Consider the following 26,405-nt stretch of genomic DNA (forward strand, 5'->3'; position numbering starts at 1 on the left):
TTGTCTCTTCCCTTCCTCAGGGTATTCTCTGGCTCTCTATTTCAGTAGTTCTTAAAGGCATCTATTTTATGTGCCTAAATGCCAGGGCTTCAAGAGACCTTTCTTCTCAGACCTCCCTTGCTTCCCAGGGTCCCAATTAAAGCTAATCAAATGTTTCTAGAACCAGAAAAGGTTAGAGCTGGTAAAGATCTTAGAGTCCGTGCAGACCAACCAGGAAAACAAAATCAGAGAATAGGAGAGGTTTGCTGAAGGCCACAAACTCTTGGAGGTATATCCAAGTCTAGCACCTTAGTCTCCTGACTCTTCCTCTCTGTCCTTCTCTACTATTTCACAGAATCATCTGTTCAAATGGTGCTGAGAGAGGCAGAAAGGGACAAAGAGTCATGATCTTTGGAGAGGACCTTCTTCAGTATGAAAAAATGACATAAAATTTGTGTGAAAACCCCTATGCCAGTCCTGGCATTTCTGGTAGTGGTGTCTGAGTGAGACTTTCCTCCTCTTCCAAATATATTGTAGTATAGAGGCCCAGAGCCACCCACTGAAAACATACTAAATTTATGGGAAAAAATTGAAGTTTTGCCATTTGTATGAGAGAAGAGAGTGGTAGACATATTATGAACACTATGTAGTTGAAGATTGAGATGGGGAAAATCTCAGTATATTATTTTTAGGGTACTGAGGCAGTGAATATTATATGATAACAGTATTTATTTAGCTACTTGCCAGAATTCAAGGGATAAGAATAATAAACTGTATTTTTGCCTGGGAGGCAGGAAACCTCTAGTCTTGGCCCTGCTATTAACTCTTTGATAAGAATGCTTTGGGCCTCAGATTTCTCACCTTTATATAGGGCTATTAATGATCACCAAAATACCATTCAGGCCTGAGTTTCTAAGATTCCTAGGAGTAAATGTTGGATAAAAGTTAAGTAGTAGCTTATGAAAAAAATAAGAACTGTATATCTAGCCACCATTTTATAATGTGGCTTGTCAAAAGGTCTTTGCTCCTTGTTTTTACATTTGCAAGGTGCCTGAAATACAGATTGAGCTTTTTATAACAGTGAGATTTCTGTTTAGAACATCTATTGTAATTTATTTCAAGTATTACATGTAACTCATGGTCCTTGAACATAAAACATTGTTCTGTATTTTACAGAATAAAAATCTGTTTCCTTAGATAGAGGGCACTAAACTGTGAGTTCACATAGGATAATAAATTATTCAGTATATGTATTCATAGTTTCTGCCTGCAATGCTAGCTTTTACTTCTAAATATTCCTAGCGTAGAAAGAATTCTTTTCTTAGTGTCACAGTTCTAAGGTTGTGGGCTTGACTTTTATACTTTTAGCTCTGAAATTCTTGCCAAGTGTCAAAACTCTTTCAAACCTCAGTATTGTCATCCATGAGATGGGCATAGAGTACCTTATAGGTGCTATTGAGATCATTTATTTATTTTAAAAATATACGGAGTATTCATTATGGACTGGCACTGATCCAAGTGCAGAGGAGATAACAGTGAACAAAATCAAATTCTTCACTTTCAAGGTGCTTACATTCTAGGGAGTGGGTTACTCAACAGTCACACAAATGGATATATAATATGTCAAGATGTATTAAGCACTAAGGAAACAAACTGGTAAGATAACAGAACTAGGGAGTAGAATGATATATTAGACCAATCAAAAGTTTTCAGGTTAAAGGACATGGAAGCAGAGATGTGAAGAAAATGAAGAAATAAACTTTACATGTGTATTTAGAAAAGTGTTCTAGGCATAAGGAACACCCAGAAAGAATACAACTGATTTGTTTAAGGAACAATGTCCTGGGGATAAAGAATTAGTAAGTGGAAATGATAGAGGAAATCAGGGAGAAAACAGGCCAATTGTATAGGGCAATTAGTATAACTGAGATGGGGATCCGTTAGAAGGTTTTGAATAGATAAGAAGCATGATATAACTCAAATTTTAACAGGAGATTAGATTGTGGTGGCACAAGGACAAGAGTTCTGAGAAGACTGGTACAGTAGTTCAGGTTACAGGTGATGATAGCTTGAAACACAGTTATAATCATGATAATCCAAATAATGAAATGACTGTACCCAGCATTGTTTATAGATAGTCTGTGTCTTTCTCCTTTCTGATCACCTACTTGGACCCTCAAATGGTTGAAAGTGGGGCTAGAAATAGCAAAGTGTAGCTGTATGGGTGCAAGGACATTTCATATAAAAGTTTATGATTGAATGATCTGCTTTTAGACTCCTGGCCACCAGTGAGGCAAACTGAGGATTGCTTCTACATAAATTACCAGTGAATTTAGTTTCTTACTTTAGGAGATTCTGAGAAGAAGATTAAGTATGTTATTAGTACTTTTGGAGGTATACTTCCTGGGCCTAGTAGGTCAGCTTCAGAAAGTCTTTTGGGGACTTCCCTAGTCTATCATCCATAGCATTTGGCTTCCATTCTTCATGCTCTGTGATGAATAGTAAAGCCGAAGAAAACTTATTAACATCCATAATTTGGAAGGGAAAAAGAGGAGGTAAAGGACTAGACCCCTAATGTTTTAAGAAGTCTGCCCAGGTGTCCTATTTAATAATTCTACTTGTATCTCATTGAAGGCCTGAGTCATGGCCGCTCCTACTGCAAGAGAAGCTAGGCAATGATGTAATTAAACTGAGTGGCAATGTATACACCTAAAAAATGTGGGTGATGTTTCTGATACAAAGAAAGGGGGAAGAATAAGCTGTTGAAAGACAACCTGCAGTCATTGTCATACTTATTCTACCAGTATGCCTGCCAGTATGGAAACACAGAATCAAGAGCTTGAACTCAGCTTTAGATTGTGAGTCAGTTTGATAGATGTTGCTAATGGTGAAGATGTTACCATCAGTCTAGTGAAGGATCAATCAGAACTTGACATACCCTAGATCTCCTGTTTCCAGTGAGAGTCTTCTTGTAAGAGTGAGTGCATGGTGATACCCTTCATTGAGAGAAGGAATGCAAAAAAAAAAAATTGTAGTGAGCAGTGTTTGGGGAGGGGGTAGAGAGAGGAGATGATGTGTACAGTCTGAGCCCTGATGAATCTGAGACAATTAGACAGTCTTGCATTGTAGATATGAAATAGGGAATTGATATCTTCTTGATATCAAACTCAGAGGGTATTGGGTGGCTTTGAAATAGCTGTAGTTCTGAGAGTAGATGATGAACTACTAAGCATTTAGAAATTCTGTTCAGACCCAGGAACTATGGTTCACGCCTATAATCTCAGCTATCTGGGAGGCTAAAGCAGGAGGATCTCAAGTTCAAAGCCAGTCTGGGTAACTTAGTGTGACCCTGTCTCAAAATAAAAAAAATAAAAAGGGCAGCAGATGTAGCTCAGTGGTAGAGTGCTTTCCTTGAAAGTTTGAGACCCTAAGTTTGATCCCCAGATATCCCCAAAAAAGTGTTGTTCAATCTGGGAAAGTAAGAGATAGGAGCAGAACTTTTAGCTTTTAGAGCTCTGCTAACCTAGAGCAGACCCAAATCATTTTATTTTTTTTCTTTTCCAGAACTTCCAGAGACGCACTTTAGTTTCAGGATTTACTTTCTGTAGTGCTCATGTTGCTTCTGGGTTGACTTAGCTGTCATGTCCAACTTGGATCACCTTGGGGATAATATTGCCTAACTCCTTAAATCACGAATCAATAAACTACAACCTGATGACCAAATTAAGCCCATAAGCTAAGAATGATTTTTACATTTTTAAATGATTGGGGGTGGGGAGAATAACATTTTGGGATATAAGCATATAGAATTATATGAAATTCAAATTCCAGGTTTAATAAGTAAGTTTTATTGGTGCATAGCAATATCCATTCATTCACTTATTACCCATGGCTACTTAAGCAGAGTTTAGTTGTTGCAGAGATCATATTGCACACAGTGACTAAGATATTTACTAGTTGGCCCTTTACAAAAAAAGTGTGTAAATTCCTGCCTTGGAGCCATAGGATTACTATGGCAATCCCTTAGGAAGATGGAGGAAGGGGTAGGACAAGAATCTAATCACTCACCTCTGACTTGCCCTGAGCAACTGGGTATTTGCTTTATATGTGAGTTGTTGCTTAATATTTTGAAGAAGGAATTTTGCCCACCTCACACTCTCCCTACCCATCCCACAAAATTAATCATTTTATAGATTGCAAACAGTAAGGTTCAGAGAGGGAGGGTGCTTGATCCAAGACTCCAAAGATCCAAATTTCCAGTTGAATGTGTTCTATTCTATGAAGTAAATTTAGCATGGCCAAGGGAAGGGAAGTTCACCACCTATACTAAATGTTGTCTCAATTAATCCTCACAATAACCCCTCTAAAATAGTTCTTAATGTCTACCTTTGTTCATTTGTCAGCTTATAAATTCATGTAACAAATATTCACTAAGCATTTACTATGTATCAAATATTCTTCTAGACTTTAGAGACACAGAGGGAGCAGAATTGAAAAATATCCATACCTTCCCAGAGTTTATATTCTAGTACAGCTTAGTAACAAGGATAGACAGCTTAAGCATTTTGCTCAGGGATAAAGTAAGTACCTCAGCAGAGTTCAAATCCAGATCTACTTGATTGCAAAAGTCTTACTCTTTCTGCAACCCACCCACCTACCCATTCCATTAGCCACTCCCTCATCTCCCCTGATACTTTACCTATATACACATCCATCCATTCATCCATCCCTTCATTTATTCATTCAATGTATTTATTGATCACTTATAAATTGCTGAGTGCTGGTGATGTAGCAAGAACAGTCACCTAGATTTTATCCCTCTGTCGTGATAAAATTGACATAGTTTAGTGGTTAAGAACACAGATCCATCCAGGCACGGTGGTGCATGCCTGTAATCCCAGCAGCTTGGGAGGCTGAGGCAGGAGGATCAGGAGTTCAAAGCCATCCTCAGCAAAAGCAAGGTGCTAAGCAACTCAGTGAGACCCTGTTTCTAAAAAACAAAAAAATCAAAACTGGGCTGGGGATGTTGCTCAGTAGTTGAGTGCCCCTGAGTTCAATCCCCATTACCAAAAACAAAAACAAAAACAAAACAACAACAACAAAAAACCACAGACCCAAACCCAAACCCACTTTCCCTGTAACCATCAAATACATTCTCTAGCCATTATTGTTTGTGTAATCTTGGGCATCCCAATTCACTCTTTTGTGTCTTTATCTTTACAATGCATAATACAGCAGTGCATACCTATTTCACAATGTAGTTGTAAAGATTAAATGGTACAGATTAAAAGCTATATAAATATTTGCTGTTATTATATTTACATTTCCTTGAGAGTCAGAGCTCATCCCAGTTAGCTCAGAAACAGCTTCATCTGTGTAGGATCACTGATTAATCATGTTACATTCCTCAGGGTCCTTTCATGCTAATCTGAGAAAATTGTATGTCAATTCTTAATAACTCAACATATTTGCTTTCTCATGTAATAGATACATAACAGAAATTAAATTATCATGAATAGGTTAACACGTGCTCAAGGTACAAAACTCAAACAGTAGGGAAAGTAATGTGTTGAGTAGTAAATCTCACTCTTTTCCTTGGTTCTATTATTCTGTCCTTTTTCCCAGAGGCAGCCACTGTCACCACTCTCTTAGGTGTTCTTTTTTTATTGTTTTTTAGTTGCAGATGGACACAATACCTTTATTTTATTTATTCTATTTTTATGTGATGCTGAGGATCGAACCCAGTGCCTTATATATACAAGGCAAGTGTTCTACCACTGAGCCCCAGCCCCAGCCCTCTTAGGTGTTCTTGAAGAGATATTCTTCGCCTTTAGAAATATATACCTACAAACACACACACAGTCACACACATGCACACACACACACACACACACACACACACACACCACCACCAGCACATATTTTCTTTACCTCACACATACATAGCAACATATTCTAAGAATTCTATACTTCACATTTTCCTTCCAATTAACAATATGTCTCAGAGATTATTCTACATCAGTACATGCAGAGATTGCCTTCTTTTGTATAACTACATAGGATTTTAATGTGTTACATATTGATAGCCAATTAGGTTGTTTCCAGTCATTAGCCATGATAAATAATGCTGCAATGAATTTTAACAGGATATTTTAAGAAATGGATATTTATTAAGTAACTATGATTTCTAAGACACTGTACCAGACTGAAGTGTGGGTGAGTCAAAGCAAGATACAATTTATGCCTTTAAGGAGCTTTCGACTGAGAAGGGAAGAAACACAGTTCAACTGGGCTGTATGTGTTCAGAAGACAGGAGAGCAAGATAATGTTGGGGGAGGTGTCAGAGGATTCAGTGGGACTAAAAAGAGGAAATGGTATTTAAACTGTACTTTTAAGCCTTTCATATAACAGAGTTGGCTTCTAGAGGGGAGTAGGCATATAGATGAGACATGAGAAGTTCCAAGTAGAGGACATATCATAAAACCAAGAATAAAGCTACAAAATAAATAGTATTCCCTACAAATGGCTCATAGGTACTCTGTTATGGCTGGAAACAGATCATGATGGGTTTTGAATGCCACACTCAGAAGCTTTATCTGGTAGGAAAGACAATGATAATGAAATAGGCAGAGAATTTCTTTGGTGACACAGAGGGGAAGGATTCCATTTGATAACTGGAGGCAAATTATACAGGTATAACAATAAGGAATTCAAATACTCTGACACAAGTGTTTATTGTGAAAATCTCATGGGAAAAACATGATTACAAGTTACATTAACCTGGATTTGAGTCCTGCCTTCACCAGCAGCTGTAGCTATGTGTCCTTAGCTAATCACTAAACCTCTCTGAACTTTAGCATTCTTATCTGCAAAATGAGACTGATACCTTATATTAGTAAGGGCCTCTCAGAGAAACAGAACTGATATGATGGATACATGGGTAGGTGAATAGATAGATAAATAGCTATTACATTATGTGAGTTTGGCTAACATGATTATGGAGGCTGAGAAGTCCTAAAATACACTGTCTATAAGCTGGAGACCCAGGAGAGCAAGTGTTTAGGTCCAGCCCAATTCAAAAGTCCTGAGAGTAAGGCAGGGATCATCTCACATAAGACCTAAATGTAAGTTCAGCATCCTTATCTATAAAATGAGGGTGATAGCTTGTATTATTAGTAAAGGCTCCTCAGAGAAACAGAACTGACATTTAAGCTGGATGCTTGAGCCTGCCAGCCTGCAGGCTTGAAACTCAAGAAAAATTGATTTTTCTGTCTGAAGGCCAGAAAAGACCCATGTCCCAGCTCAAGCAGTCAGGCAGAAAGAGTTCCCTTTTTCTCAGCCTTTTTGTTCTATTCAGGTTGTCAATCAATCAAATGAGGCTCAACCACATTGTGTGAACTCAACTCAGTCTGCTTTTACTGGGCCTACTGATTCAAATGTTAATCACAACCATCAACACCCTCACAGGCAAACCCAGAGCACATTTTTTAACCAAATATCTGGGCATCATGTTGATATATTAATATATATCACATTGATATATTAAAACTATCTCTTAGCCTCACTTGTCTTACCAGTCCACTGAGAAAATCACATGCATTAGTACACATAGACAAGAAAGGAATATGCAAATTGTGCTGCTATGTACCCATAGGGGAACATTTATTATTTTTGACAGGACAGAGGGGACACACAATTTGGTGGGCAGGGTTAAGATCTTTCCCACTGCCCTGAGTTCAGACCTTAGATCAAACCTGGCATTCCTCTTCTTTGAGTACTAAGAGATCCAACAGGAATTTTGTTCACAAGAAACAATTCTTCAACCTAAGAATTCCTGTATTCTCTGTTAAAGGAAAAACTAAGAAAGGCTTCCAATGGCCCCAGGACAGACTTCCTCTTAGGAGTCCATTGCTTTGAAAATCTCATATCATGCTGTTTTTTTGTTTGTGTGTGTGTGTGTATGTGTATGTGTGTGTGTATATGTTAGAACATGACTAATTCTGCAAATGATAAAGCTGCCAAGTAATGGAAATGAGATAATGAGAAAGAGAAATGCATTCAGCTATCTCTAAGAGGGACTATCTCTAAGAGGAGACATCCTTTCAAGGTAGGCCTGCCTACCATACCAGGGTAGTAACATTTAAGCTGAATCAGCTATGTAGGAATTTCAATCAATCAATCATTCAATAAAGAGACATGTTTATGAATGGAGGGAAAGCAGCAGAAATAACATATGCAAAGTCCTTCTGGTTGAAAAACTTGGCATGCTTGAAGTATAGGGAGAAGGCCAATATGACTGGAATATAAGGAGAAAAGGAGGTGAATGGCATGATAAGAGAGCTGAGAGTCATGCAGGGATTATCTCACATATAGACCTTATAAACCCAGATAGGGTGTGCACTGTTAAATTCAAAGGCAATGTTTAAGTGGTCAATATCATGGGCTGTGGAATCAGACTATGTGGGTTCAAAGAATGTCTCTACCATGTCTTAACTGTGTGACTTCAAGCACATTATCTAATCTCTCTGTGCTTAAGTTACGACCTCTGAAAACTGGGGATAGTAATGTGTTCATGGTGTTATAGTGTGGATCACATGAGTGAACATGTTCATGAACAGTGTATATGATAGTTCTGTGAACATGGCAAATGCTATTTCTTTTCTTTTTTATAGGCTCCATATTTTTAATTGTACATTATAGTTGTACATAATGCTGTACTGATTTCCATAGTGGTTGTACTAATTTACAATCCCACCAACAATGCTTTCTCTACATCCTCTCCAGCATTTATTATTGTTAGTATTCTTTTTAAATTTTTTTTAGTTGTCAATGGACCTTTTTTAAAAAAATTCATTTATATGCTGTGCTGAGAATCAAACCCAGTGCCTCACACATGCTAGGCAAGCGCTCTACCACTGAGCCACAAACCCAGCCCTATTTTTCGTATTCTTGATGACTCCCTTTCTGACTTGTGTGAGCTAAAATGTCAATGTAGTTTTGATTTGTTTCCCTAATTGCTAATGATGTTGAACAGTTTTTTTATATTGACTGGACATTTCTAGTTGTTCTTTTGAGAAGAATCTGTTTAATTCATTTACCCATTTATTAATTGTGTTGGGGGGGGGTGTTTTTTGAGTTAATCCTGAATTAGGAGAGTAGTTAGCAAAGATTCCCACTTTGTAGATTCTCTCCTCACATCCTTAATTGAGTCCTTTGCTGTGCAGATGCTTTTTAGTTTGCTGCCATCCCATATATTGACCCATGGTATTATACCCTGAGCTTAAAGAGTCCTGTTGAGAAAATCATTGCCTGATTGCCTGTGCCTCTATGCCGGAGAGTTGTCCCTATGTTTTCTTCTAGGAGTTGCATAATTTGTGATCTGATTCCTGGGTCTTGATCCATTTTGATTTGATTTTTCTGCAGGATGAGAGGTAAGGGTCTAGTGTCATTCTTCTACATAACCATAACCAGTTTTCCCAGCATCTTTTGTTGAAAAGGTTGTATTTTCTATGGTATATGTTTTTTAGCACCTTTATCAAGGAATTGATGACTGTATATGTGCGGGTTTGTCTCTGTGTCTTCTATTCTTTACCATTGATCTATCTATGTCTTTTTTTATGCCAGTACATTGCAGTTTTTGGTCTTATAACTCTGTAATATAATTTGAGGTCAAGTATTGTAAAAGCCTCCAGTATTGACATTTTGGCTTATAATTGCTTTAGCTATTTGAAGTCTTTAATTCTTCCCAGTGAATTTTAGGACTTTTTTTTCTAATTCTGTGAAGAATGTCGTTGGTATTTTTATGGAGATTGCATTGAATCTGTGAATCGTTTTTCATAATATGGTCATTTTTTACTTGTTCTTTTTAGATATACATGGCAGTAGAGTCTATTTTGACATATTACACATACATAAAGTATAACTTATTCTAATTAGGATCCCAGTCTTGTGGTTGTACATGATGTGGAGTTTCACTAGTTGTATACTTATATATGAATATAGGAAAGAAAGTACGTCCAATTCATTCTACCGCCTTTCCTATTTCTATCTCCCCTCTCTTCCCTTCATTCCCTTTGTCTAATCCAATGAACTTCTATTCTTTTCCTCCCTACCCTCTCTTGTTGTGGGTTAGCATCCACATATCAGAGAAAACCTTTGAACTTTGATTTTTTTGGAATTGGCTTATTTAACTTAGCATGATAGTCTCCAGAGCCATCCATTCACTGGCAAAAATTCATAAATCATCTCTTATATGGCTGTTTAATACTCCATTGTGTGTATATAGACCACATTTTCTTTATCCATTCATCTATTGAAGGGCACCTAGGTGGATTTTATAGTTTAGCTGTTGTGAATTGAGCTGCAATAAACTTTGATGTGGCTGTGTTGCTGTAGTATGCTGCTTTTAAGTCCTTTGGTTATATACCGAGGAGTGGGATAGCTGGGTCAAATGATATTTCCATTCCAAATTTAGTGGTAGAACGATGAGGCCTACTTTGTGATCTGAGAAAATGACTTTTTTCCAGCTTTGTAGAGAAGAGATTAAAGAGGGTTAAAGTAGGGATGGGGAGCTCATTTGAGGGGCTGTGTAGAAATATAGCCATATTGATATATCAACATCTATTTGGAAATTAGAATCAATGCAATTTACTGCTGTATTGATTGAGAGAGGTGTAGACCAGGGGAAAAATAATATTGAAGTGGGGAGTTTCTGGCTTTGCCATTGACCAGCTGTGTAATTTGGGGCAAATAACTTAATTAAAGTTTTAGTTTCCTTACTTATTGGTCAGACTTCTCCTGAGAAACCAAAACAACAAGATATGAACATAGAGTGAAAGAGCAATTTATTTTAAGGAATTGGCTCATGTAGTTTTGGTGGTGCAAGTCCAAAATATACAGGGTAGTCTGGCAGGCTGAAGATCCAGGAAAGAGCTATAGTCCGAGTCCAAAGGCAATTTCCTGGCAGAACTCCTTTTTCTTCAGGGAAAGTCACTCTTTGAGTCACTAAGATCTTCAACTGATTAGACAAGGTCCACCCACCCATTAGAAAGAATAATCTGCTTTACTCAAAGTATATCCATTTAAGTGGATATCTTGGGCTGAGAGTATAAGCTCAGTGGTAGAGTACATCTGAGACCCTGGGTTTGATCTCTAGCACTGCAAAGAAAGAAAAAAAATTAAAAATTATATAATTTAAATATAAATGTTATCCAGAAAATTGCCTTCACAGAAACACCGAGAATGTTTTTTTTTTTTTTTTTTGGGGGGGGGTAGGTACTGAAGATTGAATTTAAGGGTATTCTGCCACTGAGCCATATCCCCAAATAAATAAATGTTTGTTTATAAATAAAATACAAAATAAATATTTTTATTTAGGGTCTCACTGAGTTGTGTAGCATCTTGCTTTTGCTGAGGCTGGCTTTGAACTCCCGATCCTCCTGCCTCAGACTCCTGAGCCACTGGGGTTACAGACATGTGCCACCATGCCCAGTGAAAATAAAGTTTTTTTTAAATATATTTTTTTTTTGTTTTAGTTGTTGGTGGACCTTTGTTTTATTTATTTATTTATATGTGGTGCTGAGAATCAAACCCAGTGACTCACATGTGCCAGGCAAGCACTATACCACTGAGCCACAAGCCCCTCTAGAGTAATGTTTGACACCATAGCACATCTGGACACCATAGCTCAGCCAAGATGACACATAAAATGAACTCTCACATCTTAAATATGTAACCAGAATAATGGGAATGCCCGATTATTGATACTATTGTGTGGATGAAGTAATATAATTTATGTAAGGCACTTAGTATACTGTATTCACATAGGATGGACTCAATTTGTAACAACTATTATTTCAATACAGTAATAATAGTAACCCCTCACATTTGTTTGGCATTTTGCATTTTCAGAGTACCTTCACATACATGAATTAATGTAATCCTTACAACACTCTTCCTACTTTAAAGTTGGGGAAACTAAGGCTGGAGGGAGTGAAGTATCTTTTCCACACAGCTACCTCTAGAGTAAGGATAAGAAAAGTATGTTAGCTCCATAGTAGCTTCTTAGACATTACTCTCCCCACTTGCCAGGAGTGGATGTTTGCCTGTCCTCCTTCATTACAAAAGTGAGAGACACCAGTAATAAAATTATGAATGCACTAAGTCTTGAGAATAATGCTCACGTTTACCAAGCCAGCATAGATTTGTGCCAGGTACTGTTCTGTTTCATGAGTGTATCTAAGTTAATCTTCCCAACATCTCTATCAGGTTGACAGAATTCTCCAGTCAAAAAGACTGCTAGGAAGAGTGTGGAAGAGAGAGGGATCCATAGGCCACATAATAAGAAAACTTAAATCACTTTCTTCTGCTTCCTCCCTCACCAATCTGCATTCAAGAGAGGGTAAATTCTGAAGGAAACCCTTTGAGCCTTTACAAACATATGACATGTGTTTGGGTATGAAAAGGCAATGAGGCCTAGCAGAGTGCTTTTGAATACATAGAAGAAATTCTATAAATGTTTGTGGGGAGATGAATGAGCTGATGAAGGGGGTGAAATCTAGGTCACCCATAACCACCAAGCCTAGAGCTGGCCCAAGAGGGGACAAAAGTATTTTTATCAAATATTTCCTTTGGTCTGGGTAAGATGTGGCTGAACCAGGTAGGCAGAGAGGTGAGGGGATTACGCTTCCCGGGTAACTTACTTAAATCCTCTGAATACTAGTTTATGCTTTTGCAAAATGAAACCTTTATCCCACTAGATGCAATCATTCCTTAATTCACACATTTGGTAATACTTATTGAGCAACTGCTATATAGCAGGCACTATTCTAGGCACTGAATGGTAAACAAAACAGGCAATAATCTTTTTCTTATGGAACCTATATTCTAGTAGGGAAGATAAATGCTTCAGCAGTGATTGAATAAAATATGTAGTATGTTAGTTCTAAGAGCTATAGAGAAAAACTACAGCAGGGCAGAGGGATAAAGAAGTATGTGTGTAGGTGGTTAAAAATTTAGATTCCTATTTCCTTCATACTTCCCTCACAAGGTTGCCATGAGGTTGATATGGAATAAAAGGCCACAGTATTTAGGAAGCTGTGAAGTTCTATTTAAATGTAAGGTACAGTTAGTTATTCTTGGGGGATAATTTTCTTTAGATCCTTATTTGCTGCTTACTTCTCCATTATGAGTACAGTAAAAATTCAAGAGTTCTGACCTGAAGGGTGGCAAACTTGGGTTCAGGCCTGGCCCTGGTACGGCAGTCTCTTAAAATCCCAAATATATGCAGCCATACAGATTATAAAATGCTTTTCCAAGAATCAGGTCTTCTGACTCTTAATCCATTGTTGTTTCCATTCCCATGAAGCAGGGAGATCTGTGCTGATTCATTTTCCTTCTCTTCTATAAATGCAAATGATGAGCCTCCCCTCCCCAACTCCCCTTTCCAGACGCCTTGTACTTTTGTGAGGTTCAAACCAGAAATGGGTTTGAATAGGCCATATTATGGTGAGACTGTAAGGGTGGTTGCTAGGATCTGGAGAATTTGTGTTACTGCTTAACTGAATTTTCATTTTTTTTCTTTTCTTCCTTTTTATTTCTTGTTTTTCTTTGTGAACTGGGCATATGTGTGAAGGGGAGAGAGTGAGCCTTCTGCACTGGTGCCACTTCCTTTCCTCTTTTGAAAAGCAGCTGAGGGGAATGGGGGCAGCACCGAGTCTCAGCACCTCCTAGAAATAGGAACAGTTAACATAATCACTTGGCATCTTGCGATGGAGTGACTGGTGTGCAGCCCCTTTTGGCCACTCTGTTTTTGGGAAGTGGGAACTGGGACTCATTTCTTGACACTTAATGCACAAATGACTCATGACCTTTAAAGACCTACACATGCCTGTGAGGTAGGACCTCACTCTGAATGCTGGAGGTAGGAGTAGATCGCCTCAAATAGATGGAATCTTCATATAGTACCTACTTTTGTCAACTGTGGAATTTCTTCACATCCTAACTGAAGTTTTTATTCCATAGAGCACTTTCAAATCATTATATCATTCATCTCTGTGGCAGGCATTATTTGAGTCATTTATAGATGAGGAAACTGAGATTCAGAGAGTATATCATTTGCCTGAAGTTAGGAACATACATATTCAAATCCTCAAAAATATTATTTATTAGCATTTATTGAGCAATATTGTATGTCAGGAATTGTTCTAAGTGCTTTATATGCATGCCCTCATTAACCCATCACAACCAACCGCATTAATCTCTCTTTTGCAGGTGAGGAAACCAGGTGACTGTGAATCTGGGGTTTGCTCAGAATGAAGGACAGAAAGAATATCAGGACATTCAACTAACCTCTGCATTTTAATGAGAAAACAGAAGTTTAAGGACATTAAATAACTTAATCAGGGCCACACAACTAGCAATGGACAGAACTAGGGTTGGATATCCGCGGTATGGCTTGAGAGCCTATGTTCTTTTTTAGTCTTTTTAGTTGTCAATTGACCTTTATTTTTATTTATTTATTGATATGCAGTGTTGAGAATTGAGCCTAGTGCCTCACACATGCTAGGCAAGGGCTCTACCATTGAGCTACAACCCCAGCCCCAAGCCTGTGTTCTCAACTATCAATCTAGACTTAGACTGATTCTAAATCTAGGGTTTTATTTACACAGCTCAGCTAAGTTAATAGGAGAGAAAGAGAGAGAGAGACAGAGACAGAGAGAGAGACAGAGAGACAAATACAGACTTATTAAGTCCATACAGCATATTTAACATTTTTATGTTTAATATTTGAATGGATGGTATATCCACACGGTAAAACAAAATTCAACTTAAAAATGTATGTAGAGGATGTTTTCTATCCACTCATCAGAGTTTACCAGCTCTACTATAGCTTTTTGTGTATCCTCCCAGAGGTTTTTAAATGCAGATTTAGAAAGAGATATATTTATTTTCCCTTTGGTTTACCTGAAGATAATATATCATACATACTACTCTGCATCTGGCTGTTTTTACATAATATGTCTTTGACATCTCTTCCTTTAAGTCTGCAGAGAACTTCAATAATCTTAGGTGGGCCTTCATGAATTTTCACAAGCTTCTAACCATCTACGTGTCCTGCATACTTTTCTTTACCAAGCTTTGGTGATACCCAGCCTTATTGTAACATTTTCACTCAGAGTATCATTGTTGAAAAATCTGGGACATCTTCAGAAAATACAATTCCTTTCCTTAGCCTCCCTTTGACGCAATCCAGCTTCTTACAAACCCTCCAGCTCAACTAACCCTCTTCCTCCTTTTGTAATTTTATCTTCTTCCTATCATTCTGTATAAATGCCTATCAACCTACCTGCTTTACATATGTAATTCTTGTTAAGCATCACTTAGAAGCAAAGGTCCATGCTTAATTTGATGATAAATGTTTAGTGTCCTGAATTTCCAGTGGCTTACAGTTGAAATGAAGCCTGTAAATAAATAAAACCTGGGCATGGAGGTCAGATGGGGTAGCTGCTTGAATAATGAGTCTTGAGGTCCAAGAATAGAACTATCCTGGAGATCAGGCTGAAAAACTAAATACTGGGTCTTGATACTGAAAAAGAATTGACTGCTCATATCAGTCTTGAATTGATTCATGATTGGTTTTGGCTGCCCCAGAAAGATCCTAAGCCTGACAGAAAATCATTGTTATTTCTTCTCAAGGGGCTTTTAGACAGACCCTTGCTGTTCTTTTCCAACCAGTCCTCTCTCTACCCTGAGTAGTGACAGATGGTCTGGCCCACTAGCTTGTTTGAAATAGAACTGAAATAGGCCCAAAATAAATGTGAAATAGGACTGAAATAGATCTGTGCAAAGGAACAGGAGGAAACTGCGGTTCCTGGGTATTTATTCAGATATTTCTTTAGTTGTTGGCCACAGGAGGGCGGTATAGGCAGCATTTCCTGAGGTATGGCCTCTGGGTGGTTGTTTAGAGTGGTGTCCTTGCCAGTAGGGAAATGAAAACTGAAGAGGCCCTAAGATTTTCAGATTGTAGTCTAGACCTTTGACTCCCTTTTGGAGGGGTTCTTATGAAACATGGCCCTGGGAGGTTGGGGAGGGGCAAAGGCTGGCATTCAGAGGCGGCAGTAGAAAATATTTTTCATGATAGACTTTCTCTGCATACTACATTGAGTCAGCAGGGCTATGCATTGGTCTTCATTTAGTCAGTAATTTAATATATATTTATTTATTGCTAAGCACTATTTTAGGTGCTGGAGAAGGAGCAACAAACAAAAACATCTCTGCCTTCATGGAGTTTCCATTTTAGAAAGGAAGCCAGTAGACCAATAAAAAAGAATTATATAATATTTAAAGCATAATAAGGCTGTGAGAGAAAAGTAAGTTAAAGAGTGATGTGGTAATATCATGTTAGGGTGGTCAGGAAAAACTCTTGTTAATTTTTTTAAAAATTTTCTTCTATTTAGTTATACATGACAGTATAAAAAAGAACTCTTTTTAAGGAGGTGAAAGAGCAAAACTTATAGATAGCTAGGAGAAAAGTCTTCAGGCAAGAGTTAAATTCATAATCCTATGTCTGAGTTTTGCCCTAAAACTATAGCCCCACCGCTCAATTATATGCAACCAAATTCTTTAACTTAAGCTAATTACCCATCACCCTTTGTTTAGGATACTACCTGAGACCAAACCCATACTGCCACATCTGCAGTAAGGCTGTTGAAGACTTAAAACAATGGATGCTTTATTTTAAGTTACAGCTGTAGACAAGACAGCTTTTTGAGCTTTAGGGAAGTTAAGAAACTTGTCAGAGTTAACACAGTTACCAAAAAGCAAAGGCTAGGCTTACATTTCAACATTTTAACTTCTTATCCACTGTTCTTTTCACTCTGCCATGAGCTTTTCAAAGCATTGTAGAGGCACAATAGTACCTTTGAGCATCATCCATTTTCAGTTAATATGAGCTCACTGGTAACTCTTAGTGCATTAACAGGAAAACCAGTGTTCCTGATAAGGGAGGTGACAGTCCCACCCTACTCCCCATTGTTATTCCCAGCTGGATGCTTGGATATATGTTCTGACGGATGTAGACTGAAAAGCAAGCAGCCTAGGGAAAGTATTGACAACCATGCTACAGTACAACTTAAAGTAAAGTTCATGTTTACTTTATGGAAAATGTGTATGTGCACACACCAACACAGTGGGGGTATTTAGGAGAAATTGGGCTTTGGACCCACTATTGATATCTTCAAACACTTCAAGAGAACTACTGCTTACAAAGACATGGCTTTTATTCTTGTTTTTTTTTTTTTTTTTTTTGTCATGTGTCAGATTGTAGCACTCTAACAAATGGACAGAAACCATTGGGTAGTAAATTTCAGCTAAACTTAAATAATGGCTTTGAAAGCTTCAGAATGAATTTCCTATTACTGAATATTTCAGAAGCTGCTGGACAAAACTTATTAAAGTTAGTGGAGAAAAGGGGTTTGATTTGAAAATGAATCTCAGTTTAAATCCTGCTACTGCTACATCCTACTTGTATAGCTATAGGCAAATGATGTAAATACTCTGAGCTATAATTTCTTAGTGTTTAAAATTGTGATAACAGTTCCTCTTCTCAGACTTCTGGAAATAATTAAATAAAATAACATGTTTAATGGCCTAGCTCCATGTATACCAAAAGTATTTTCTCTTCCTTCTCTTCCCTCTTCTTTATCATGTGTATTGTGAAAAGGATTCTTATGTAGGTATGTTGGGTGAAGATGACCATTTTCCCCTTTGAGCATGAAATTCTATGATTTATTCCATAATCATTAACAATCTTATTTATTTATTATCTGATTGTGCATGGGACACATTGTATGACACTGAAATTATGTGCATCATCAACTATCTCCTCAGTTAGACTATAAGCTCCCTGAGAGCCTCTCTGCACCACTTACCTGTCAGAATGAGTGCTTATTGAATTGAACTGACTTTGGAGGATTGGAGATCTCTATGCTAAATAATTGAGCTAAATTGGAGTTCTTGTCCTCAAGGGAGTTGACTGTCTTTAATAAAACTGACATGAATGAATGTACAAGAGCATTTAGTCACATAAGTAACCAAGATGATGAACAAACTGGATTCAATATCTGCAGACTGCCTGTGGCAAGCATCAGGGAATAATGGGGTGGCTGAGGTGGGGGCCGAATGGACACATAAGTGAGTGGCAGTGTGGGAGAGATTAGGACAAAAATTGGAACTTTTCTTGAAAGTACTCCTGGAAGAAGTGGGAATTTGGGAGCTGTTTGAAGCATGAGAAGCAAAGGCAAGTCAGAAATTGCCTTTTCCCTGATAGAAGGCAAAGGTTTCCAACCTAGAGATCTTTGATCTGGGAGGTACAACACTGAGGCCCAGATCAGGACATTGAAACAATTTATTCCTTTGACACAGGAGACATCTTTTTTATTTGTTATTTTTAATTATACATGACAGTAGAAGGTATTTTGACATATCATATATGCATGGAGCATAACTTCCCATTTTTGTGGTTGTATATAATGTGGAGTTTCACTGGTCACATATTCATATATAAATATAGGAAAGTTATGTCCAATTCATTCTCTGCTCTTCCCATTCCCATCCCCACTCCCTTCCCCCTACTCCACCCTGTCCAATTGGGTAAACCTCCCCTTCTCCCCCACCCAATCTATTGGGAGTCAGCATCCTCATATCAGAGAGAACATTTGGCCTTTGGTTTCGGGGGGATTGGCTTATTTTATTTAGCATGATAGTCTCCAGTTTCATCCATTTACTGTCAAATGCCATAATTTCATTCTTCTTTATGGCTGAGTAATATTCCAGGAGATGTTTTAACAGGTGCTTTTGAAATTTGAGACATGTATCATCTAGTAGCATTTATATAGCACAGTGTTTAGGAGAACAGACTCTGGAGCCAGACTGTCTAGTTTTGCATATAGTCTCCACCTCTTACTAACCATGTAACCTTGGGCAAATCATTTAGCTTCACTCTGCTTAGGTTTCTCATGTATAATATAAAGACATACGTAATAGTATATGTCCTATAGGATTATTGTGAAATTTGAGAGAATTAATACATTAAAAGGGCTTAGAATACTTCATGTAAGCTGTTATTATCATTACTGTTTAACTAACTGCTTTTAGCACTATGAAATAGTGTGAATTTGGGAGTATATACATTCCAAACACTTTCATGGAGTGATTAGTTTCTCATCTGTGGCTGTGGCAGAAATGCTGATAATTTCTAGATCAAAGACATTGAATAAATTTCTGCCAACTGAGATTGTCCCAAAGATTAAATGGCTATCTTGATAGGATCCTCTCTATTGTTGTGGATGTTGGAACTGAGACTAGATAAACAAGATGTTGCAGAAGGGACTGAAGGATGGACTTGGGGTTGTGCTAGAGTAAGAGATTCTCTGATTCCTTGAAACATGTCAATAAAAGAGCTATTCAAAACGTGAGGAACTCCTACTTTTTTAAAATTGTGAGTCGACTTGAATGGGAACCTAATTCAGAAAGCTACCCCCACACAGACAGAGCTAAGGTCAAAGTCCATGGCTGAAATTGTGAGTTCTTTCAAAAGAACTTTTGAGACTCATGATACATAGGTTCCACTTCCCACTTTGTTAACAATTAGTGGTATCATTTTGGACAAATTACTTCCCTTCTCTGGGAACCTGGAACATAAAATTTATGTTTTCTGTGTGGTCTCATAAGGTCTTGACCTCTATAGGTGGAAGATGGGATTCTTTGAGTGGTGACAGAGGATGAAGAAGACATTCTTTCATTCAATAGGTGTTTATGAAGCATGTGCTAAATGCCAGGTGATGTGCTGGGCATAGGAGAGAAAGAAATGAATAAGACAGGCATAATATCTGTCCTTCTCTCTCCACATTCCAGTGAAAGATACAACAAATATGGTGTCTGAGAAGAATATCATCCAGAATATTTGGCAGGGGGTGCATCAGAGAAAGCCTTCTAGAGGAGGTAGCACCTGAGCTGAGGTTTGAAGTAAAGGGCTAGAGAAAGAGAACAACAGTTACCTAGGCTCGAAGGTAAGATAACCTAGTGGGTTGTCAGAATTACTGTACATTCTATGTAGCTAAAGAATAGAGAATGAGAGGGCATTGGCAAGATCTGAGAGGCCAAAGGATACCTTATGGGCAGGAGAGTGTATGTCATGCTATAGAATGTGCCTTAGGGATAGTGGAGAACCACTGAAGACATTTGAGCAGAAGAGTAATTCAAGACAGATTTCAGCTGCAGAAAATAATGCACTCTAGTTCTTTTCAGTAGAAAACATCTTAATACAGAAAATCAGGTGCTTACAAAATTGGTGGAAGGGACAGAGGCGCAAGTTTTAGGTTGGGCTTCCATAAATGACTCCCAGAACAATAGCAGAGTAGCATCTATCACTGCCACAAACAGGAAGGTAAGGGATCAAGGACTCTGGGAGCACTTTACCATATCTGTGACTTGGGAATCAGGACACTGCTACTGCCCTAACCATTGGGTAGAGGACTATCATATCTGCCAGATTCTCAAAGGAAAATAAAATCTCATTCTCTGGCACTCAAAATGCAGAGCTAGTTAAGATTTATGGTAACACAATCACAGAAAACCTCAGTACCTCCATTGTTGTGCTTGCTAACAGAAGTTTGAGAGATATGGTTTCTGCCTCACCAACTTCTTCCAAATATTGGGCATGTGTATGAGACTGGCAGAATTCTATCAAATTAAGAAAAGTGACTGCAAAGAAGTCTTGGAAATGCCAGTTTGTTGTAGTTTATGGGGTTTAGTTTTTTAGCAATACAGGAAATTAGGCTAGAAGGAGGATGACACAGATCTTTAGCAAACAAACCATAGTCCGATAAGAGCAGAACTGCTTTTGAGGTAAATAAATTGGTCAGGAAAGTAGAGGCTGAGTTGCAGAGGGAGAGCAGCACAAAAGACCAGGTAATTAATTGTAATAGACCAGAGATGATGAAGAACTAATTAAAGGAACTGGTAGCAGAGAGAGAGAGAGAGGGTGGAGGAGGGAGAGAAAGGGACAAATGAAAAGATAAAAGAGGAAGAGAATCAATGGGACTTGGGGACAAGTTGACTTTGGATGAGGTGATGGAGAGACAGGGCTAAAATATCCTCTGGCTAGTTCACTATGTGACTATAATCCCCAAGAGAACTTTTGAAGAAGAAAACTTCTAGGGGTGGGAGAGAGAAAATGACTTCAATTTTGGACTTATAAAGTTTGAAATACTTGTGAGATATTCAGTAGAAGATATCCAGAAAACAGAGATTCATCTCTGTAGTCCAAAAGAAGTACCTGAGATTACTTAAGTAGAAAGAGAGTCTCTCTGCAAGCAAGGGCCTATGTGGATTTTTGTTACTGGTGTGCATTAATTTTATTTAAAGGAGGTACATCAGTATGTAAAAGCAGTGGTTGTTCAAGCCTTGGAAATAGATGAACCCAGTCAAGGCAAGTACAGAATGAGAAGAAAAGAGTCATGGCATTAGAAGAATCTTGATAAATCATGGCATTAATGACTGAATGAAGAAGAACCCAGACAAAAAGCCAAGACAATAAACCAGACAGATCCTTTAGATGGTGTCCCCAAGGCAAACAAACATTTCAGGAAAGAGGGAGGCATCAATGGAATCCAATGTGAGAGAACCCAGGAAAAATAAAGATGGACACGTGGCCATGAGATTTAGCAACAAGTTGTTTATATTCACAGAAGTTTCCAGGTTTCTATAGGATGACAGTATAAAGCCAGTTATCAAGCACGAATGGGTCAAAAGATATTAGAGAAATAGTGACAGGATAAGATTAAACTTGCAAAGACATGGAGAAAAATTCTACTTGCTTACATTATGGATAGCCAACACCTGTCTCAACATAATGTACAAGAGTGGCTTTCAGGTTGTTTTGAACATCACTTGCTATAGCAAGTACATTTTACATCACAACTTAATAAATTTAACTGACCAAAAGCTCCATGAAACAATATTTACTGTAAATATATGGACATTTCATATACAAGGAATCATAGAAAAACTTTGTGGAACTGTCTTTTATATTTAGCATATTTTTAAAGTTTTTCTATGTTGTAGCATTGATCAATATTTCATTTATATGGCTGAATAATATTCCATTTTATTGGATATACTGCATTGGGTTATCCATCATACATCAGTTGACAGATTTGTGTGTGGGGGGGTTGGGGATCATACCCAGGGGCACTTTACCACTGAGCTATATCCCTAGCCTTTTCATTATTTATTTGTTTATTTTTTGGGACCAGGGATTGAACTCAGGAGCACTCAACTACTAAGCCACATCCCCAGCCCTATTTTGTATTTTATTTAGAGACAGGGTCTCACTGAGTTGCTTAGCACCTTGCTTTTTGCTGAGGCTGACTTTGAACTCATGATCCTCCTGTCTCAGCCTTCTGAGCTGCTGGGAGTGCAGGGGTGCACCACCATGCCTGGTTCATCCCTAGCTTTTGATAAACTATTATTTTGAGACAGGGTCTTGCTAAGTTGCCCAGTCTGATTTCCAACTTGCAATCCTCCTGTCTCAACCTCCCAAGTTGCTGGGATTAGAGGTGTGTGCTACCACATGCAGTAGTTATGGGCATTTGAATTGTTTCCATCTTTCGGCTACTATGAATATTACTATTACTTTTTGGCCACTATGAACACATTCATGCGTGAGTTTTTTTGTGTGTATATTTTTACTTCTAATAAGTACATACCAAGGAGTAGAATTATTGGGTCAAATGGTAACTCTCTTTAATTTTGGAGGAAACATCACAGTGTTTCCAAAGTGGCTCCAACATTTTACATTTCCATTAGCTGTGTTTTGAGGATTTCAATTTCTCCACAGCCTCTGTGAGATTTGTTATTATCTGGCTGTTTGATTCTATCCATTCATTAGATCAAACTTCTAGATCCAAATGTAGATGTATAGAATACACAGAGGACAGGGACAAAAACATTTTAAATTGCAGTACCATTATACAGATTATAAAAATATATACTGTAAAGCCTACATTCTAGTGAATATCTAGTGTGGATATCTCATTACAAACAAGGCTGTAGTGAGTATCCTGTATTTGTATTTCCAGTATTTAATTCAAATTTCCCTGATGGCTAACCGGGTTGAATATCATTCATGTGCTTAATTGACCATGTCTTTGGATAATGTCTATCCAGATACTTTGATAATTTTTAAATTGAATTATATTTCTTTTTATGAGCTCTTTATATATTCTAGATAGAAGATACATTATTTGCAAATATTTCCCCCTATTTTTGAGTTCACCATTCACACTCATGATAGTCCTTTGAATCATAAAAGTTTGAATTTTGATAAAGTCCAAATTATCTGTTTTTTCCTTTGGTTGCTCTTGCTTTCATGTCATTTCTAAGAGAACAAATGGAAAGTCACAAATATTTACTCCCATTCTCCCTATTTTGTCAAGTCTATCCACAATATCATTGTCATTTCTAAATAATTAATAGTAATTCCTTTATATCACCAATTATTTGGTTTGTGTTATTTCCAGATTTTTATAAATTTCACAAATGTGTATCTGTATACAAGTTCCATTCCAATCAATTTTTTTTGTTTTCTTACTGTTTATGTGTAAAGAACTGGATTGTTGGTCATGCAGATTTTATAGTATATATTTTTATGATCTGAATCCCTGCATGGGAGTTTAAAATGTTTTTATTTTCTGTCCTTTGTGTATGCATCAATAGTCGAATCTAGACACTTGATCTGATTCAGGGGTTTTTGTAGTTTTGGCAAGAATCATTCACAAGTGGTGCTATGAAACTTGTTAAGTGGGGACCTATTTAGAGTTTATTCTATCTTGTAGGGCCAGGGGCCATTTTGTTTATGACCTCAATTCATTCAGAATTTCCAATAATCCAGTTAAGATGGATTACTGTTTTAGCCTCAAAGATTTCTAGAGACTAGCAAGTAATTCTCATTCCTCTTATAGTACTTAATTTGTTTTATCTCTGTCTAAAACAGTTTCTTACCCCTCACCATTATCTATTTATCAACTTATACGGATACAGCATGTAAGAGCAAGAAAAGCTCTGAGAGTTCTTCTGTATGAGGTAATCCATAACTCTTAGAGCCCATGAAACTGCAGAAATTGTGTATATTTTTTTGAGATGAGGGTTCTGAGGTGTCACTGAATTCTCAGATATGAGTCGTCATGTGACAGAGAGACTTGGAGGCCCAGATACTGGAAAGGAGTTGTCCAAAAGTTACACAGCAAGCTTGAGGTAGAGCTTGAAGTAAATATGAAACCTTCCAGCCTCTAGTTTAGGACATTTCCCCTCTAGGGTTAGACACTAGGTCACTTTATGAGGAGATTATTACAAGTAGATTGTAAGTTATTTAAAATTTATATGTGGCAAATATTTAACCCTGAGCTGGCTTCCCGTTTGGATACTCAGCATGCTCAAAGAGTGCCAGTGAACCATCGTAGTGTGAAGAAACCATAATTAGGAAAGGGCCAGAGCATCTCTATATAAGAGAAAGCCAAATAGAGTTGGATTTTGAATAATTTGTTGTATGTCCATGTGGTTCTCCCTATAGCACTGGATTGTGAGCTTTTTATAGCTAATTGTAAGTTGCCTGTATATACTTTAGGCAGTGGCCAAATACCGTTTGCTTCCCCCTAGGCCCAGGGTCCAAAGTGGTTGCCAAGGTATTTGCATCCGCCCTACCTACCTATCCCAATTTTCCATTACTATTCCCTCCTCCTCTTCTTTTACCCTGCCATTTCCCAACCTTTCTCCCTCTTCATCATAGCCCCAATTTCTTCTTCCTCCTTCCCACCTTCCTTTCTTTCTGTGGTCACCTCCTCCCTCCCTGCCCAAGCTCGCTCCCCTTCAGCCCCTTTGACAGGCTCCCTCCCTCTTTCCCAGTCTCTCCTTTACCTCTCTACATCCCCCTCAACCCACCCCCAACAAGCCTCCCCACCCCCATGCCAAAACTGACTGCCAGTGGCTCCGGGTTCGTTGGAATGGAGCAAGCCAGCTCAGGGAGTCTTGGGAACTCCGATTGGCTGCCACTGCTAGCATGCCAGCGCAAGTCCCGCCTCCAGGCAGCGTACGCGCTGCTGCAGCATCTGCTATTGGCGGGTGGGCCTGTCAGCCGCTCTGGCTGCGCCTCACGCAGGCGCCTGCAGTCTCTCGGTGAATAAAAAGGCAGCCTACGGGCTGAAGTGGGGGTGGGGAGAGGAGAGGAAGAGGGCCAGCGAGCAAGGGCTTGAAAGAGTGGCTGGCAGCCTGGAGCCCCGCGAAGAGAGCGAGCAAGGAAGGAAGCCAGCTTAGGAAAGCAAGCGAGTTAGAGAGAATAGGGGAGACTGAGACTGACCGCTAGCCAGGCAGGCGGACTGACGCACGCCCAGACAGACTCAGGCGCTGGAGAACCTCTGATAGGTTCCTCCCGCCTTTCCCTTTGAAAACCAGGATTTTGCTTTTTCTTTGGCGCCCGAGAGAGAATGCTGGACTCTGCCGTCTTCAGCGCAAGCTAAGATTTCTCAGCTAGGGAAGGAATAGCAGCCCAATCCTGAGAAGGGGGAAACAAGCGCCCCTGTCCCCATCCCCCTCCCCTACCCCCCCCACCAAACTCGGGCGCCAAACCCAGCCCTTCCCTAACCATCCGACTTCCTCCTCTCCTTTCTAGCATGGTGGCTGTATGGACAGTCTGACAGAACAGAGACTGACATCTCCCAATCTGCCGGCCCCCCACCTGGAACACTACAGTGTTCTGCATTGCACCATGACCCTGGATGTGCAAACTGTAGTCGTTTTTGCTGTGATTGTAGTCCTCCTGCTTGTCAATGTCATACTCATGTTTTTCCTGGGAACGCGCTGAATGGAGTCCAGCCACCTGAGCTGTCGTGAACTCTCGCTTTGATTTCATCCCGAGAGCCACCGAGAAAAAAAAGAGAGAGAGAGCAAAAGAGAGAGAGCGAGCGAGAGAGAGAGACAGAGACAGAGACAGGGAAAGAGAGGGAGAGAAAGAGCAATTCTTATTCAGGGGGGAAAACGTTTTGAGCTTCAACATGGCCTCGCTGTGATATGTATGACGTTGGTATATTATCTCTCCCTAAATCTTTTGTCATGTCTTTTAAGTATGCCTGTGAGTGTAGTTGCTTATTGCTTGAGTGAAATTTTTTGATAAAGAAATGTTTTCTATTTTAAGTGTGCATGCGTGTGTGCATCCTCCATCTATGTGACGTTCATGGGGCAAGCTCTGCGTCCTTAACAGTGGCTTCTCTGTTTGTGGTGTCTTGTCAACTCATTTTCTTGAAAACTACCTTTAAACTCCATTGGGGAATTTTATTCAAAATTTGTCTCTTGCCATCTGGAGTGCATTTGGG

At 38.7% G+C, this 26,405-nt stretch overlaps 2 protein-coding genes across 11 annotated transcripts in view; both read left to right on the forward strand.

The window, feature by feature from the left end:
- Arhgef9 (Cdc42 guanine nucleotide exchange factor 9) overlaps positions 1-26,405 on the forward strand; it is a 542,919-nt gene that overhangs the window by 392,737 nt on the left and 123,777 nt on the right. The window contains exon 1 of one of the 10 annotated variants that reach the window (XM_071606166.1): positions 25,195-25,212. The exons of 7 other annotated variants lie outside the window; for them this stretch is intronic. Coding sequence is in view for 1 of the 3 variants with exons in the window: in XM_071606162.1 (XP_071462263.1) it covers positions 26,108-26,116 (9 nt within the window). In the remaining 2 variants the exon portion in view is untranslated. Of the gene's footprint in view, positions 1-25,194; positions 25,213-26,014; positions 26,117-26,405 lie in introns of those variants that run through there. 2 more of the 10 variants (XM_027935831.2, XM_071606162.1) reach the window with 2 other exon arrangements.
- LOC114093093 (uncharacterized) lies at positions 25,257-25,897 on the forward strand. The gene has a single exon (XM_071606167.1). The coding sequence runs from the start codon at positions 25,718-25,720 to the stop codon at positions 25,895-25,897; it is 180 nt and encodes a 59-aa protein (XP_071462268.1). The 5' UTR covers positions 25,257-25,717.

This window comes from Marmota flaviventris, chromosome X (genome assembly GCF_047511675.1).
Source record: "Marmota flaviventris isolate mMarFla1 chromosome X, mMarFla1.hap1, whole genome shotgun sequence".
Classification (NCBI taxonomy): Eukaryota; Metazoa; Chordata; class Mammalia; order Rodentia; family Sciuridae; genus Marmota; species Marmota flaviventris.

Excerpts from the sequence above, each read along its gene's own strand:
- LOC114093093 (XM_071606167.1), top strand. The coding sequence starts at position 25,718 with ATGGACAGTCTGACAGAACAGAGACTGACATCTCCCAATCTGCCGGCC.